General features: G+C 43.1%; 1 protein-coding gene across 8 annotated transcripts in view; it reads right to left on the bottom strand.

The window, feature by feature from the left end:
* Positions 1-14,563: 14,563 nt before the first annotated feature.
* Positions 14,564-18,198, bottom strand: part of LOC308481872 (uncharacterized protein) — a 29,646-nt gene continuing 26,011 nt past the window's right edge. For all 8 annotated transcript variants that reach the window (XM_081014618.1, XM_081014615.1, XM_081014620.1 and 5 more), the window contains 3 exons: positions 17,756-17,942; positions 16,211-17,199; positions 14,564-14,793 (listed from right to left, as the gene is read on the bottom strand). In XM_081014618.1, the coding sequence (XP_080870744.1) occupies positions 14,710-14,793; positions 16,211-17,199; positions 17,756-17,942 (1,260 nt within the window). In that variant the 3' untranslated portion in view covers positions 14,564-14,709. The remainder of the gene's footprint in view (positions 14,794-16,210; positions 17,200-17,755; positions 17,943-18,198) is intronic.

Genomic DNA, 18,198 nt, shown 5'->3' with positions numbered 1-18,198 from the left:
TCCCTGGAAAAGACCCTGATGCTGGGAAAGATGGAGGGCACAAGGAGAAGGGGACGACAGAGGACAAGATGGTTGGATCTTGTTCTCGAAGCTACCAGCTTGACCAAACTGCGGGAGGCAGTGGAAGACAGAAGTGCCTGGTGTGCTCTGGTCCATGGGGTCACAAAGAGTCGGACACGACTAAACGACTAAACAACAACAACAAAACTTGCTAAATTGTCAGGAATATCACACCTTGGCCTGCCTGAGCCACAGTAACCCCACATTGTGTGTGATGTAATTTCTGACTGTAGAGGGAATGTCCTTCTTCTCCATATCAAAATGCAAACCCTTAAAAGAGATGTTTCTTCTTGGTTCTGGGTCTCTCTTGCCTCCTTGCAAGGAGGGGAGGGGACTCTCTTGCAACAGAAAAATAAATACCTGCCTTGCTTTCACTGCCTCCTGCCTCCATCTCTTCCCAATCATGGACTTAGGGGACTCAGTCCCTTTTGGGAGTTGGGCGGCAAAAGCCAACCACCCCTATTTTTTCTGTATCAGATGCGAACTTCATGAGAGACTCACCTAGCCTATTTCCAACTATTTGTTGTTGTTGTTTTTAAAGATATTTATTGAAAATTTTTAAAATTACAGAAAAAGACAAAGCAGAGAAAGAAAAAAGAAAAAACAGAAAAGAGAAAAAGAAAGCAAACCACATCCAACAATACAAATTCAAAAAACAAGAATACACCACAAACATACAAAAATAAAACCAACATTCTCAAATCTTCAACTTTCATTACCTTCTTTCTTTGACCTCCTCCTCCTCCCTTTTTTTGTATCCCAGTTATTAATTATCGCAGCAAATCCTTTCCATATTTCATAATATTCTGTCATTACATTACCTTGATCTATTTTCATCTTATCTTATAAAAAACCTTAAAACTTAAATCTTATTTTTACCCACTTCTCATGACCATAATATTCTTGCCTAATTCTTTAAACATTTTTGCTAGAGCCAAGTAATTTCGTTCCAACATTTTTCTAACAGTCATCAGTTTTATAAAACAATCCTAGTAATAAAAAAAAAACAAATAGAAACAATCCAATCTTCATCCAGCGTCCCTTCCTCCTGGTCCCGGGTTTTGTCAGTCCTTTTTATCCCATTGATCTAGCGCATTAACCTGGTAACCTTATATCCGAGGCCCTTAAGTCCCTTCTATGTCCCTTCCGCAGCTCTTCTTCATATTCACCTTTCACTCGTGGGAACTCCAGCTTGGTAATGTTTTCGACCCTTTTCAACAAATCAGCCCCTTTTCCATAGTCCAGACTAAACTCCATGTAGTATTTAAAGTCATATTTCAGAATCCCTCCAAAATTGAGAGCCCCCACAGCTCCAAACATCTCACGGCCCATTGCCAGACTCGGAAAGTCCAAACATCCCTGCATAGGGGGGTCTATCCAACCCCCCATTTCCAAATCAATCCAAACTTTATCTTTCCTAATCTGGCTTTTTCCAAGTTCATTTGTCAAATCCAAAAGCTCATGTTCCTGCTGGGCCGCAGCTCCCTCCATCTCTGGCGCCCAAGATTGTGCAACATCCTCTTCTCTCATCTGTTCTGTCGGGGCACACTCCTGATTTAATTCCTTGGTGGGCTCCGTATAGTTTCCCACTGCCTGTTCAAAAATTCTGACCGCATTAGTCATCAAATCCGTCTTCTCGGTTAACTGTTCCAGTAGAGCATTTATTTTACAGAGAGCACACAACAGAGCTTCTGAATTCATTGTCCTACAAGGTCACAAGCCTTTTCCCACGATTGTAATCTGTAGCAGCTGCAAGCTCCCTGGAATTAGTTACAGTTTCCCAGTCTCCCTCTAGGGGGAAAACTTCTAGTTGTTCTTGCAACAAAGTTTTTTTTTAAAGATATTTTGTCAATATTTGTTCCTTTAAAATGCGAAAGGAAACAGTGGAATCACTATGTTTCTCTTCTTTTAGCTATCTGTCAAAAATGTTTGTCTCTGGTCAATGAGCTTCAAACGTCAGTCCTGACACCCCGCTCCAGGATCAGGACGGTGGAAAGTCACTTTACTTTAAACTCACTTCTGCAGGTTTAAACAGTCCGAAAAAGATCCCCCTTCTTCTCCTGCTGCCGAAGGGGGGTTCAAGGATTTTAAATGATGAAAGCTGATCCTTTAGAAGCGATTTTCTAAGCTCTAGTTTACGTTGTCTTTGCTTTGTTCTTTCTACAAAGAAACGGAAGGCTGACTTCCTGTTTAGACCTTCCCGTTTCAGTACCAAATTGAAGTAAATTTTTAAATCCAATTCCTTTCTGCTCGCAAATCCTTATTTAAAGTCCAATTTGTTCAAAGTTTAAGTACTCACGGGTGCTTATTTTAGAAGCCAAATTGTCCCAAGAAAAAGGCAGCGCTCTCCGGCAATGGCTATGCGGCTTCGCTCCACGGAAATAGCAGTTGACTCACAGCACCGCGCCGCTTCCCCCTCTTCGCTTTGGAGCCCGTTAGTGGGTTCCTTTGCGGGTTGGGGGGGCGCTAAGGGTGCCCGCCGAGTCCCATGGTCACAGGCTTCATCTGCCTGTGATTTTTAAAAGGGTCCCCGCTTCGTCGTAGCGGAAAAGACCCGTTTCGCGCGGAGCTAGTCCCTCCAGTTCAGAGGGAGCCCGCCATTGCCGATGGCGCCACCCCGGAAGTCTCTATTTCCAACTATTTGGAGTCAGGCAAATGTCTTTATTTTTATATTTTCCAGGTCCTTCTATCTTAGCTCTAAACTGTTGTTGTTGTTGCTGTTGTTGTTTTTATGCTATATTATGCTTTTATTGTTGATTTTACTGCATTTTTAAACAAGTTCTTTTTGTGAGCTGCCTTAAGAACTTAAGTTATTAGGGAAACCCATAAATGCTATTAATAAATAAATACAATAACCACCATTCAAAGCAATGGATTGTTTTGCCTTGACTACATATCCAGGGTGATGTGGAGTGTATTTAAAAGAAATGAATGAGTGCATGCAGTTTTATGAAGACTTCTCTATCACAATGGCCAATATGTAGCAGACTTAGGTAGAAGAAATGTGAAGCAATAAAGCCAAGGAAGTGAGGCTGGCAGGTAATGGAGGTAGTCAGTGAAGTTACCTGCCTTCCTTTTCTGCTCAAGAGCAGGAAAGTGTGTTCTGGTTTGCTCCTGCAGCATGACCAGGACGCTTCTGGGGTGGTTCTACACGCAGGGGAAAAAACACTATAAATAAGTCAGAAATTAAATCTTTATAACAAAAGGGAAAAAAACCCCGCTGTGTAAAATTGCAAAGAAAATCTTTTGCTCTCCAATGCCACCTGGTGTTGGATGTTTAGAACACATTCAAAGTGCTCCCCCCCCCCTTTTTTGTTACTAATATAGCTGAGTCCCTGGATGCCTTGGCTGCAGTGGCGGAGGAAGGGGGGTGCGGTAGGTGCGGACTGCCCTGGGTGTCACCACTGAAGGGGGGTGACAAAATGCTGTGCGGCACTCACCGTGGGAACTGCAGTGTGCCCGAGCCATGCATCTCTCCTGGGAGAGAAGCGATGGCTTGGGCGTGCATAGGCTCCACGCTGCCCAAACCACTGCCTGCTGCCTCCCCCCAGCTGTAGGGCAGCTGAGTGGGAAGAGGCAGGCAGACTCTGAAGGCCCCACAGTGCACCCCACCCCTATGGGTGGATCGCCCCACCCCTATGGGCAGATTGCCCCACCCCTGGGCGCGCCACTCCAGACACCCGAGCGGCTTCCTCCGCCGCTGCTTGGCTGAGCCACTTTCATTTCTCTCTCTCTTTCCTCTTACCGTTTGCAGGTGTTTAGTAGACTTTAGATTCCAAACCAAAGCCTCCTTTGAACATTTAATGCCTCCCCTCCCCAGATCAATGGTTAACAGAGCAGCTTGAGAGGACTGAGCCTAACTCTTCAGGGCTTGGTGGGTTAAAAAACTAGCGGCTTGCACTGTGCCTGGAATGGCAGTACAGATGTTTGAGCACTGGTTTAGTGCGTAAACAAGCTCTGTCTATATAAGTCCTCTGGGAAATGCAAGTTAAACTGCAAGATATTGAGCGATCATTATGGTATATTAGAGAGGTTACTCTGGGTTAGGTATGCTGCGGAGAGTTAGAGAGCAGACAAGACAACCTTAACTTTATGCAATGACTTCCTGATCACTGCATGTCTGCTTGAATAAACATCACTTTCCTTTCCCCCAGAGACTTCTGTTTTCTGGAGGAAAAGAATTCCAGAGTAATGGGCTATCAGGATACCTTTCTGTGCCTTCTTTGTAGAAAAATAGGAATGTGATTCTGTGGTATCAGCTAGCAAGAAATAAATATCTAGGCTTTTGCATTAAAACTAGTAGCTAAGTGAGAGCTGGACCATAAAGAAGGCTGATCGCCGAAGAATTGATGCTTTTGAATTATGCTGCTAGAGGAGACTCTTGAGAGTCCCATGGACTGCAAGAACATCAAACCTATCCATTCTTCAGGAAATTAGCCCTGAGTGCTCACTGGAAGGACAGATCGTGAAGCTGAGGCTCCAATTCTTTGGCCACCTCATGAGAAGAGAAGACTCCCTGGAAAAGACCCTGATGTTGGGAAACATGGAGGGCACAAGAAGAAGGGGACAACAGAGGACAAGATGGTTGAATAGTGTTCTCGAAGCTACCAGCATGAGTTTGACCAAACTGCGGGAGGCAGTGGAAGACAGAAGTGCCTGGCGTGCTCTGGTCCATGGGGTCACGAAGAGTCGGACACGACTAAACGACTAAACGACAACAACAAAATAAACAAATAAATCCTTAGAAGATCCAAGTTGTGGATGAACAGAGCTCTTATCTAGTCTAGCATCTTGCTTTCCAATGGTGAACCAAATAGCTCTGAGAAACCCACAAGCAAGACGTGAAGCCAATAGCACTCTTCACTGTTGCCTCACAACATCTGGTATTCAGTAGATCGTATTCCTCTGCTCCTGGAACAACCATTATAAGCTCCTCTGTGTTAAAAACTTTTTAATTTTATCATCAGATTTATGTTTCCTTCGGGTTCTTGGTGCTTTTACCAAGGCTTGTTTACTTTTCCGACACTCTGCATCGAACCATGTTTTTATATAAGGTTCTATCTTTTGGTGTCCAGTTTTTACCTGGAAAAGTCTTATATTTTCTATCAGGATATGATACTGGTTGGGGATATAGCCCATCTTGCCTACAATTTCCCCTCTTAATTTCATTGTAATATGATTCCCTAAGATTTGTTGTGCTTCATCTGCCACTGTTGGTGTCCATCTTATGCACTTATTCCCAATACGTACTCCGTGCATTGGGTGGGTGGTAATGAAATCTTAGTTACACTTTAGGTTGGCCTATTATGACTAGTAGCCATTGTTAGACTTTCCCTCCATGGTAAAGGTAAAAGGTAAAGGACCCCTGGATGGTTAAGTCCAGTCAAAGGCAACTATGGGGTTGCAGCACTCATCTTGCTTTCAGGCCGAGGGAGCTGGCGTTTGTCCACAGACAGCTTTCCGGGTCATGTGGCCAGCATGACTAAACCATTTCAGGCACAACAGAACACCATGACGGAAACCAGAGCTCACAGAAACGCTATTTACCTTCCCGCCGCAGTGATACCCATTTATCTACTTGCCTTGGCATGCTTTCGAACTGCTAGGTTGGCAGCAGCTAGGACAGAGCAATGGGAGCTCATTACGTCGCAGGGATTAGAACCACCAACCTTCTGATCGGCAAGCCCAAGAGGCGCAGTGGTTTAGACCACAGGTTTTGCTCCATGAAACCATCCTTAATGACTATGCACCCCTTATACCTGGTGCTGGTGTTTGGGAGACTGCCTACTCATTGGAAGGTTAGTTTCTATGACAAAGTATACCCCCAAACTGCTCTCTGGATGATTCACTTGCTTTTTTCACTGTAGCTGATTCATTTCTGAGGTATAAAATAATAACTACAACAAATACATACATAATTTTGTTTGCTGCATTCCCACAGTTCAAACCATGCACAAGACAGCTTACAACATGAAAATATATGTAACTGCAACATAACTAAAGTAGTCATAAACAATAAATAAAACATTAAAAAATACACAACCAAACCAAACAGTTTCCACCTACATCTAAAACAAAGAGACAATCAACAGTGACAGCAAGACCCCACAAACCCCCAGTCCAAGAGTCTTACAAATGCTCTTACACTACAGTGGTACCTTGGATTACAAACACTTCGGGTTACAGACTCCACTAACCCAGAAGTAGTACCTCAGGTTAAGAACTTTACCTCAGGATGAGAACAGAAATCGCGCGGCGGCAGCGGGAGGCCCCATTAGCTAAAGTGGTACCCCAGGTTAAGAACGGTTTCAGGTTAAGAATGGACCTCCGAAAAGAATTAAGTTCATAACCAGAGGTACCACTGTATTTTGTTTCTTTTCAATTTTATATTGGATATATAGGGTATGCTGGCTTTTCAGTCTTTTCGAGAATCTTGCCTCCCAGCAGAAATCTCCCTCCTTTCTTCCGCCCCCACTGCTCACCCACCTCCACCTACTGAATCCTGAAATGATGCCCTCTTTTTTCTCAGCCCTTCATGAAGAAGCTGAACTGGCCAACTTTCTGTCTTTCACACAGCTATTAAAGGCATGGGAGCCCTTTCCGTTTTTTGCAATTGATCCTCCTGACACAGTGGCAGCTTTTACTGCTCAAACATTGTTAGGCAGAATTGTTCAAAATGACCTCTTTTATGATACAAAAAGAAGTCGCTATCAGCCAAATTACACCATTTATATATGTTGTTGAAGTGGATAAAACATTATGCATTTGCCCAATTCAATGTGCAAAAGATCTCATTCTCTCTTTCTATGTTTCTCTCTGTTTCCCTCTCCCTCTCTCCATGTTACCTGGGAAGCAGCAGGTCCCTTGGCCTGCAACAGTGTACATTCTACATTACACGTAGCATTTTTGTCATGAACTTTGACATCCATTTCCTTTAAGTGACTCAAAGAGCCAAAGGATCAAGACGTATAAGACAAAAACAATGACAAGATAAAATGATGGTTTACGGGTGCTGTTCAGAGCTACAAAAATGATAGATGCCACATGCTAATCATACCTTTGAAAAGTAGATCATCCCAGTGGAAGGACTGGCACTTTCAGCTGACAGGACTGCTTTCCTTTCTTGAAGGAGTCTGGTGCAATTTTCTATCTTCCGTGATCCCCCTTGTTAAAGCATGCTCTGTAGACAACGGGACGCGGGTGGCGCCGTGGTCTAAACCACCAAGCCTCTTGGGCTTGCTGATAGTAAGATTGGCAGTTCAAATCCATGCGACGGGGTGAGCTCCTGTTGCTTTGTCCCAGCTCCTGCCAACCTAGCATTTCGTAAGCATGCCAGTGCAAGTAGATAAATAGGTACTGCTGCAACAGGAAGGTAAATGGTGCTTCCGTGCACTCTGGCATCCATCACAGTGTCCTGTTGCACCAGAAGTGGTTTCGTCATGCTGGCCACATGACCCAGAAAAGCTGTCTGCAGACAAACGCTGGCTCCCTCGGCCTGAAAGCATGATGAGCACCGCACTCAATAGTCAAATTCGACTAGACTTAACCATCCAGGGTTTATCTTAACTGTAGACAACATAGTGTTTGTTTGTTTGTTTGTTTGTTTGTTTGTTTGTTTGTTTGTTTGTTTGTTTTGGAGGGAGCTGAGGATCTTGGTTTTGAACTGCTGTTTGGCCTTATATTTGGATTAGATGTTTTAGATTGCAGAATACACAGGAAGTAGATGTTTGTTTGCTTTTGCCAAATCATTTCCAGGTTGGGTTTTTTGGTTTTTGGTTTTGGTTACCTTTCCACAAAACAACCAGTCAATGTTGTACAGGCAGGCCATGGGTTTCATAAGTTTCATAAGTTGGTACTTCCCTTCTCCTTAGACTACTAAAAGATAGATACTCTATGAATCCAATGAAGAACCTTCCGCTGGTACTTGGACCAGGAAAAGTTTAGAGCGAGGGGAAACACTTTCTCATTTTCCTGTGTCATTTAGCAACTTTTCACAAGCCTACCTTGATTTTTTGAGAAAAAACAAAACTGAAAAATTCTTGAATCAGAAAACCTAGAAAGAAAACAGAGGCACAATAACAGCAAACTATATGTGAATGCAACTTTGACAAGTTTTTGAAATGAAAAACACCCTCAGGGGGCTGCAATTTTGATCAGAGAGGTACTTAATCTTTTCCCTGATAGCTGTTTTTCAGCTCAGACTCAACCCTTCCAAGCTGCACTTGCTCTTGGGATTCTAAATGTAACATTACCTTTGAAAACTTGCATCTCAAACCCCGGGTGGGGTGGGGAAGTAGACAAAAAAAACCCAGACACCTGAGACAGGTTAAGACACCTCCTCCCTTGTCGAACCCTCAAATTCAGAATTGAGGGGCTGCTTTTCTTTAAACCAATCACAAAACCATTAGGACTTCATCCTGCATTATTCGTGCACAACATGTAGCTTGCCAGGATAGAAAGGAATCATTGGAAAAGAAAAAGGAAAGAAGAATTACCGAATTTTTCGCTCTATAGGACGTACTTTTTCCCCTCCCAAAATGAAGGGGAAATGTGTGTGCGTCCTATGGAGCGAATGCAGGCTTTCGCTGAAGCCTGGAGAGCGAGAGGGGTCGGTACACACACACATATATTTATATTAATTTTTTATATATATATATATATATATATATATATATATATATAATTTCAGCTATATTATATTGCTTAAAAGAAAACTCAGTTTAAAATGAAATAAGAATTTAATGGAAACAAAAGGTTAACTTCTATCCATTGTTTATTAAGCTTTACCAGATATGCTGAACGAAAGCCTGCTTTTCTATATAAAAGAGAAAGTCTTTTATGTAGATAGAAACATTTGGCTCAAAGTCAAGCATTAGAAGTATGATACAAGAGAAAAGTAAGAATAGGAATACCACCCCTCAAACTAAATATGGGAGGTTCCCCACCCCTTTTCCCTATAAGTCTCACGCTTTCAGAATAAAAAATTTCTTGAGCCACACTGAATGTTATTATTGATAGGAGATACACTGGAAAACAAAACGAAACAACTCCTTGTAGTGCTTGATTTATAACAACTACTTTATAAAATGATAACAGGACACCCAGAAAGTATAAAACAATGCAGCTACATAGGAACATGGATCATTCCCAAAATATAATTATAAACAAGCCCCTTACATAAATGTACCTTAGCCATGTATACAAACTCAGTGAGAGCTGTAAGCATGCTTTGGCCAGGCAATATCATTTATATTTCGTCTAATTTGAGACAAACAAGCTCTCGTCTCCTTTTGATAATATTTTTTATTAGTTTTCAATTACAATCCAATAATAGCCTCATTATACCAATACCAATTTATAATGCAATTATTAATGCCAATAGTTCAAATACCAAATTATGTAATTTAGATATGGTGGCCCCCCACATGGTAGAATTGATGGCTTGATGATTTGCTTTATTTCTGCATTCCAAAATCTTATTAATTTCCATTACATTCCGGTCATAATAATATTCCATTATGCAACAACTGCAATATTCATAACTTCTACTCATGTTGACACATTAAATGACTTGTAAAACTACAAGTGAGGAACTCAAACTATATTCTTATTCTTCCTGTGTGTGACATTTATTCTGTCTGTGGTGTTTCTTCCTGTGCTTGTAAGATGTTATGTCTTTCTTTCCCCTGGTTGTTGCTGTTATCCAGATGTTTTTGGCCTACAACTCCCATGATCCCTAGCTAGCAGGACCAGTGGTCAGAGATGCTGGGAATTGTAGTCTCAAAACATCTGGAGGGCCGAGGTTGAGGAAGCCTGCTGTTATCCACCATCCCTTGAGTGAAACAACAACCCATTGTTGTTTCAAAAATTTCTCCATCGTTCCATCCCATGCTTCATTGTATATATATTTGAGACCCAAAGGATTTGATGCACAGTGAGGACTTAAAAGCTATTTTTTTTAGGATCAAGAATGAATGGATGGATATATAGAGGGCTTAAAATATTTTCCATCTCTTAGGGTCCTAAAGAAGACCAGGGGCATTTGAAATCTGTTTCTTCTTAACAGGGGCACCAAGCTGGCTCATGTACACAACAAAATTATTCATTATTATGTTCCGTGAAGTCTTCACAGAGGGTAAAGGTAAAGGAACCCCTGACCATTAGGTCCAGTTGAGGCCAACTCTGGGGTTGCAGTGCTCATCTCGCTTTACTGGCCGAGGGAGCCGCCGTACAGCTACCAGGTCACTCAGAACTCTTTCCACACTGTCAAAGACAGTTGCCAGCACAATAGGGAGAAGAATCCACAACATGAAGCAGTGCAAAGCTGGCAGATTAGTAATAGCATCAAGAGGTGACAATCTCAAGTCTCTTGCCTCCCCTTTCTTCTTTGCATAGACAGTTTCATGTCTGTTTATCCCTCTCCTTTCAGAGTGAGGAACAATAGATCTCTCCAATCCGCTGACCTTTGCATATTCTATGCTATCTTTTCAAGCTATGTATACACAAAGTCTAATGGTTATGATGCCAATGAATGCGTTTACACTATTTATTGCAAACAAAATGAGCTGTTTGCAACAGTGGAAAGGACTCCCTTGAAAAGTAGGGGACTCTTCTTCATAGGTGGGTTTTTAGCAGAGCTTGGGTGGCCATCTGCCAGGAATGCTTTAGTAGAGATTCCAACTCTACAATTCTGTGATCCTATGAATATATAAGAAGAATGTAATGTCAAGGGATGCCGGTGGTGCTGTGGGTTAAACCACAGAGCCTAGGGCTTGCCGATCAGAAGGTCGGTGGTTCAAATCCCTGCGATGGGGTGAGCTCCCATTGCTCAGTCCCTGCTCCTGCCAACCTAGCAATTCGAAAGCACAAAGTGCAAAAACAGTCATACCTCTTGTTACATTCGGTTCAGGTTATGTCTTTTCAGGTTGCGTCCCACAGTGACCCGGAAGTACTGGAAAGGGTTACTTCTGGGTTTCGCCGCTTGCGCATGCATAAACGTGCATGCACAAACACGCAAAATGACATCACACGGATGCGCAGAAGTGGTGAATCACGACCCGCGCATGCGCAGATGCGGATTGTGTTCCTTTCAGGTTGCGAACAGGGCTCCGGAATGGATTCTGTTCACAACCAGAGGTACCACTGTAGATAAATAGGTACCGCTCTGGCGGGAAGGTAAACGGCATTTCTGTGCGCTGCTCTGGTTCGCCAGAAGCGGCTTAGTCATGCTGGCTACATAACCCGGAAGCTGTACACCAGCTCCCTCGGCCAATAAAGCGAGATGAATGTAGCAACCCCAGAGTTGTCTGTGACTGGACCTAATGGCCAGGGGTCCCTTTACCTTTTATTGTCATGGTAGCATCTACTATATATTTTGGAAAGCTGTCTGTTTACTAGGCATTTAGAATTTTTAAAAAGCTATTATAACTGAATTTTGCATGATGGTTCCCGAGACCAAGGGGAAAGTTTTTTATTGATGTCTGAATACAACTGCATGTCATTCTGAACCATGATGAGAGACTGAGCATTTCAGAACTATGCTGACTGTCCTGATATTATTGCTGTTGTTTCTTAGAATTTCTGAGCAGCTAGTTTTAAATAATTAGGAATCGCCATAAGGGAAGTTGTACCCCTCCTTTGAGTCTTTAAAACGAATATTATAAGGCAAGAGTCCAGAAATGGCTAAGCTAGCAAATCTCCCAACCTTCTCCAGATATGACAGTCTACAGCTAGAAATATCACTAAACAACCTCTTCAGGGTAGGCAAACAGAATGTCTTTCCTTGTCTGGGGTTCCCAACCAAGAATAAAAATGGAGTACCTCACCTTAGAGATCCCCCAGAAAGAAGGGGCCTCAATAGTTTATATGAAAGAGATCCAGTTGGGAGTGAAGAACCAGAACTAAGGTGGACATACAGTACAGGTGAAACTCGGAAAATTAGAATATCATGGAAAAGTTCATTTATTTCAGTAATTCAACTTAAAAGGTGAAACTAATACATGAGATACACACATGACATGCAAAGAGAGATATGTCAAGACTTTATTAGTTATAATTATTATATTATGGCGTACGGCTGATGAAAACCCCAAATTAACAATCTCAGAAAATTAGAATATTGTGAAAGGTTCAGATGGGCAGCCCATGTTTCAGATTTGACTCCTCTTCTTTCTTCTATATCCAATCCAGTCATTTCTTCCTGTCCAACTGATTATAATAATAGCTTTCCCCTTTGAGGTTGTGCCTTACATATCCTACTGCGTTCTAAGCTGCTGTGGATGTCTGTCCCATACAAAATAAACAAAAGTGTGTGTGTGTGTGTGTGTGTGTGTGTGTGTATCCTGACTGATCAAAGAGCAACATAAAATAGGGGGGAAAAATAAAATAAAAGTAGCAGACTCAAATAAACTTTGTGATCAGTTAATATACGCACAAAATCTAATAGCTGTGTTCCCTTCACAGAGCTGCAAGCTCCAGAGTTCCCTAGGAAGAGGAACTAACCTCTCAGCACCCTTAATAAACTCCAGTTCCCAGGATTTTAGAGGGGGAATTCATGACTGTGTAAATAGGTATGATATTGCTTTAAATGTATGCTGCAGATGGGGCCTAAAAACACCAGAAGATTAATATCTGGGGCAGAGAGCGGAAGGCAGAGGGCAAGGAAGACCTTACACAGGAATGGACGAAGTCACAGAATCAAAGAATCATAGAGCTAGAATGGAATAGAGGGTCATCTAGTTCAACATCCTGCAGTGCAGGGGCTCAAAGCCATGACCCTGATCTGAAAATGAAAGCCATGGTAAGAACTGGGGAAAGCCAGAAGCGAAGTTGAATGAAATGCCACAGCAAAGAGTTGGGCTCAACCCAAGAGACAAAGAAACCTGGGAGCAAAGCAAAGAGGACTTCCAGACCAGCGTTAGTCTTGGGTGGGATTCAGCCACATCCCAGCAAATCCCAGTTGTGCAGTCCAAAGTTTTTGGGAGGCCTTGAACAACAAACCCACTCCTCCCAAAAGAATGGACTTTTTACAAAATATTCCCCCTCTGGAGAAAGCTGATAGTTTTCCAGGACTTCTGCATCTTTACAATATGCAATTGGAAAGAACAGAGAGCTGGAGAAGCCTGTCCTTGTCGTCCAGTAATCTCCTACCATAGTTAGATTCGCCTAGGAATAGAAACAACGCATTGGAATGAAAATGGTAAGATGTTTATGGAGAATGCAGAGATACCTTCTGATTAAAACAGAACACTAAATAAGACTCACAAGGTGACCGGAGCCCTAATACAGTGGCACAGGGGGGAACTGGAACCTACAGTGGGACACTTTTAATAAGCAGCCATAAGAGTGGGCAGAGGTGGTGTTTGTGATGGCCCTTTGTGAGAGGGCTCAGGTGGGGTTTGTGATGGCCCTCTGTGAGTGGGGTGTGGTGGTATTTGTGATGGTGCTTTGTGAGAGGGCTCAGGCGGGGTTTGTGATGGCCCTTTGTGAGAGGGCTGAGGTAGGGTTTGTGATGACCCTTTGTGAGTGCTGAGGTGGTGTTTGTGATGGTGCTAAGTGAGACGACTGAGGTGGGCTTTGTGATCGCCCTTTGTGAGTGGGCTGAGGTGGGGTTTGTGACTCAAACCCTTAGGATGAGTCCCCAGTAGCATTTCATCTTTCAGCCTTGTAGATTTTAGCAGTTATGGAAGTGGACAACAGCCCTTTAAAGAACACAGCCAGCTCCTCTGCAAAGGCAGGGCTAATTGCAGGGCAGGGTTTGCCAACCTCAACCTCTTTGCTGAGACAACATCCACCCATTAACCACAATCAAGAGAAAACTGTAGCCACTGGAGGTCACAGGACCTGTCCATGGTTCTGATAGGGCTTGCCTAAATCTGGGTGTATATTTACACCCAGGTACCTGCTTGGGAGTTCCATCTGAAAATATCTATTTCTTACAAATGTGGATCTAGTATTATGTGGCACTTGTAACAGTGCCAGTTCCACAGATCCAAGCAGTTGCATGGGCATATATAGGATAAGGAAATCTCACAAGTATACTAGGGACAAGCTGTTAAAGGCTTTATATACTAACCTGTATATTTGACCTTGGCCCTGAACTTGAAACTGCTAAATTGCATCTTTGCATTAAAGCAACAAAATCGCCAAACCAAGCCACAAACGCTTCTGGTCTTGCAGGCTTTGCATTTAAGCGTGGTGGGAGATGAAAATGTTTGCGGCCACTGCTGTCATTCCCCCCCGCACCCCCGTCTGTCTTTCTTTTTCACCCCACACTCGTGACCAGTAATAAAACCAGAAGCTCTTTTCTTCAGGATCGCCTAAGCAAGAACAATCGCACAGTTTTACAGCCCAGAATGGTTTTAAAATTAAAAATTGGCAGGCGTCCACTTTACATCTCGTCCGCCCTCTGCTAAGAGAAGATTGGAAGGGTTATTTAAAAAGAAAGAAGGGGGCACTTGTGTCAACAGAGTCTGCCCCAAGTAAGAAACCTTTTTCTTGCAGATGCCTTGAAAGCACAACTTAGGTGCTCCTTTATTACTTCAGAGAATTCTACAAGGCAGAAATGCAGAGTCCTGTTCTTTGATCTCTGTTAAAGCTGAATTGTTTCTTGTGTGGTATTTGTGGAAACGTCATTGTAAGAGGTCTGAGTTATTCTTCCCCAGAATGTGTAGTTTCATTCAGGAGAGTGTTCATGGCTGGCATTGCCTCGGCAAGGTCTCCCTCGCACTCCTCCTGTAATCATATCAAATATACCACATAGTCAGGATGAACAGTCCAGTGAAACAATAACCCTAACCCTAACCCCTGGCCTAACACTCAGCTGCATCACTCACTTATGACACCACAAAAGGAGGGCATTTTTAGCTCAATATTACTTTTAACTCTGGGGTAAATAGCAACCTTGGGGAGGCAGATCAGAACGGGCGGGGGGCCACAAGGGATTGAATCCCCTCTCAGCAACATCATGTGTGAACATCCCCTCTTAATTGCCGCTCTTTCATTAAAAACCAACTGTGGAAGGCACATCATGTGCTGACAGTGCGGTCCTGTGTGTGCAATTTTTTTCAGTCTTCTTGGGTTCAAAGGGGCTTAATCTCAGGTAAGTTGGCATAGCAGAGGATGGGCAGGGAGCACCAGGCTGCACAGCCCAATGACCTGAATACCCTGGGCAAGAGCTGCAGCTTCACTAGTTTCCTTTTCATCTGCACCCACTAGCTGCTCCTTGGCATCCGAAACCTCAATGGTTTCTTTTTCTAAGAGGACTACCAATTTCTCCGTTTCTGCGGAGGTCTGAATCCATTTCAGCTGAAGAGCTGGAAGCTCCTTTGGCATTATTGCAATCTAACGACAACCAAGGGAGAGGGCATAATCTACATATTAATTCCTTACTGTTCCAATCTTCAGTTCACCACATTTCATAATCATTCAAATTCAGGAAAAAAATCAAAACAAAAATGCACCAACATTTTAGTAGTGGGCAACTAGGTACCAGAATCTGCAGGTGATTTTGCTTTCTAACTAATCAGGAACTGTAGTTTGTTAAGCATGCTGGGAATTGTAGCTCTGAAAGATACAGTGCCCAGGATTCTTTGGAGAAAGTCATGGGCCTTGGTGTGTCGACAGCTATTGTCTTTCAACAATAATATGTTAATAATAGTATGTTAATAGTATGTTAATAATACTGAGCTTGCAAAGGATACAGCAGATAATGAAAACAGATACAAATTTCCATAAAATCTACCTGTTTCAACATAACCCGAGACATGGGCTCCTTGGTGACGTGGTCAGACTCCTCCAAGTAGTATTCCACTTGAAATCCATTGAGTAAAAACTTGAAATTGCTTGAGTACTCAATAACGTTCTCTCTCAGTCTCTGTTCATAATACTGAGCTTGCAACAGATATGGCAGATAATGAAAACAGATACAAATTTCCATAAAATCTACCTGTTTCAACATAACCAGAGACATGGGCTGCTTGGTGACGTGGTCAGACTCCTCCAAGTAGTATTCCACTTGAAATCCATTGAGTAAAAACTTGAAATTGCTTGAGTACTCAATAACGTTCTCTCTCAGTCTCTGTTCAGAATACTGAGCTTGAAACAGATATGGCAGATAATGAAAACAGATACAAATTTCCATAAAATCTACCTGTTTCAACATAACCAGAGACATGGGCTCCTTGGTGACGTGGTCAGACTCCTCCAAGTAGTATTCCACTTGAAATCCATTGAGTAAAAACTTGAAATTGCTTGAGTACTCAAGAACGTTCTCTCTCAGTCTCTGTTCAGAATACTGAGCTTGCAACAGATATGGCAGATAATGAAAACAGATACAAATTTCCATAAAATCTACCTGTTTCAATATAACCAGAGACATGGGCTCCTTGGTGACGTGGTCAGACTCCTCCAAGTAGTATTCCACTAGAAATCCATTGAGTAAAAACTTGAAATTGCTTGAGTACTCAAGAACGTTCTCACTCAGTCTCCTGTACTCTACACCCTGTTGTTTGAAAGTTGACATTAGCAGCACTGGCTCTGAGAGGTCACCCAACGCTTCCTCGCCGATATTTTCAAGCAAGACTAGGGTTCCAAACTGGATGGCGTTCTCCAAGGTCCTTACGTAAGTGGAGTCAGACACCTTGATAATGGAAAGATTATAGCTTGCTGCTTCCGTGCCCCTATCCTCCTTTCCTCCTAAGCTCATCTTTCCAGCCCTTTCCAGCTTCAGAGCGCATTCCTCAATCCTCTTTTCAAGTTCGTTTTTCCGTTTATTAAGTGATTCAAGTTCATCGTTTAGGTCCCGGAGACGGTCAATTACTTTCTTTAGTTCGTCTCTGTCCATATTGAGCTTCTGCATCAGCAGAGTGAGCAACCCTTCCTCTTTCCTGAGTTCTTGATGTTTTGGGGCCACCACCTTTGCCACCCGGTCGTACGCTTCCATGGATCCAACTCCTTGGCACAAGCCTTTGCAGGCAGATGATACAGCTGGCTCTATGAAAGCTGGGTGAAAGTCCACCTGGCTGAAAGTCCACACCTTCTCTCTACTTCTCTTCATTACAGCTGGGAGGAAATTCTCTTTGTCAGAAGTCTTCAAGGAGTCGAGGAATTTCAGGTGCCTTACTACCATTTTGGAACTACCTGAAATTTCAAATAAATACATATATATTAAAATGTTTTCAAAATATAAATATCTCATTTTAAAAATCTGGAAGATTTTCAACCTTCCTGTTCTTTCCCCTATAATAGTTTTTGGAGCATCCAGGTGATTCTTAAGCCAAAGGAAATGGATAAGGTCATAAAATGACACTTGCATCTATGGTTCATTTTATTGCATTGAATGCAGGGGGAGGGGCTGATGCCCATTGGACTTGTAGGGCAGAATACGGGAGAGTCAACAGTAGTGGGGAATTAGAGCCAATGACAGGCAGAGTGAACTAATTCTGGCTTTGTCCTCACCCTCCTTGCTGCTGAGTTCCATAACAGCAACACTGGGTCTAAGAAGGAACAGGAGCAGATGGGGGCTGGCTAACAGAGGCTTAGCTTTTTAGGGCAGTTCCCCACTTGCCCTAATGGACTAAAGTCTACTGGTTGAATGTCTGAATATATAATATAAAGTGATACGATGAAAATGTTCAGTATCAACAAAGAAACACATGACAACCCCTCCCAATAGAGGATTAAAAAAATAAATTACCGCTTCCAGTTGAATCATGTTTTCTTTCTGGCTTTTTTGTCACGTTTTCCATGCCCAACTTGACAGGTCCTGGTGGATCGTTTATGCAGTTCTCAAATGAGGTATTTGTCAACTTCACGGTCTGGAGAGCCAAAAACGGACCTTCCAGGGCGGGCATTCGCTCCACCAGGTCGCTCTCGCACTCCTCCTGTAATGACATCAAAAATATTCTCAGTAGGGATTTGATAGCCCTGGTCTCCCCCGGCCTAACACGCTAACTGCATCACACTCACTCTCTTGTGACCCGACAAAAGGGGCAATGGTGTAGCTTCATGCTCCGGCACCGGGGGGCAGAGAGAAGGCGGGGCGGGGCGTGCGTCCTGGGGGCGGGAAGCGCTGCCTGTGGGGGCGGGGTGCCCAGCGCGGGGGCAGCTGCAATGGCACCCTGCCAGGATCATGCTGCC

The sequence above is a fragment of the Podarcis pityusensis genome (genome assembly GCF_964106645.2).
Source record: "Podarcis pityusensis genome assembly, chromosome: 7".
Taxonomy (NCBI): Eukaryota; Metazoa; Chordata; class Lepidosauria; order Squamata; family Lacertidae; genus Podarcis; species Podarcis pityusensis.
Note: the sequence above shows the minus strand (reverse complement) of the source record. Positions and strands in the feature narration are given on the sequence as shown.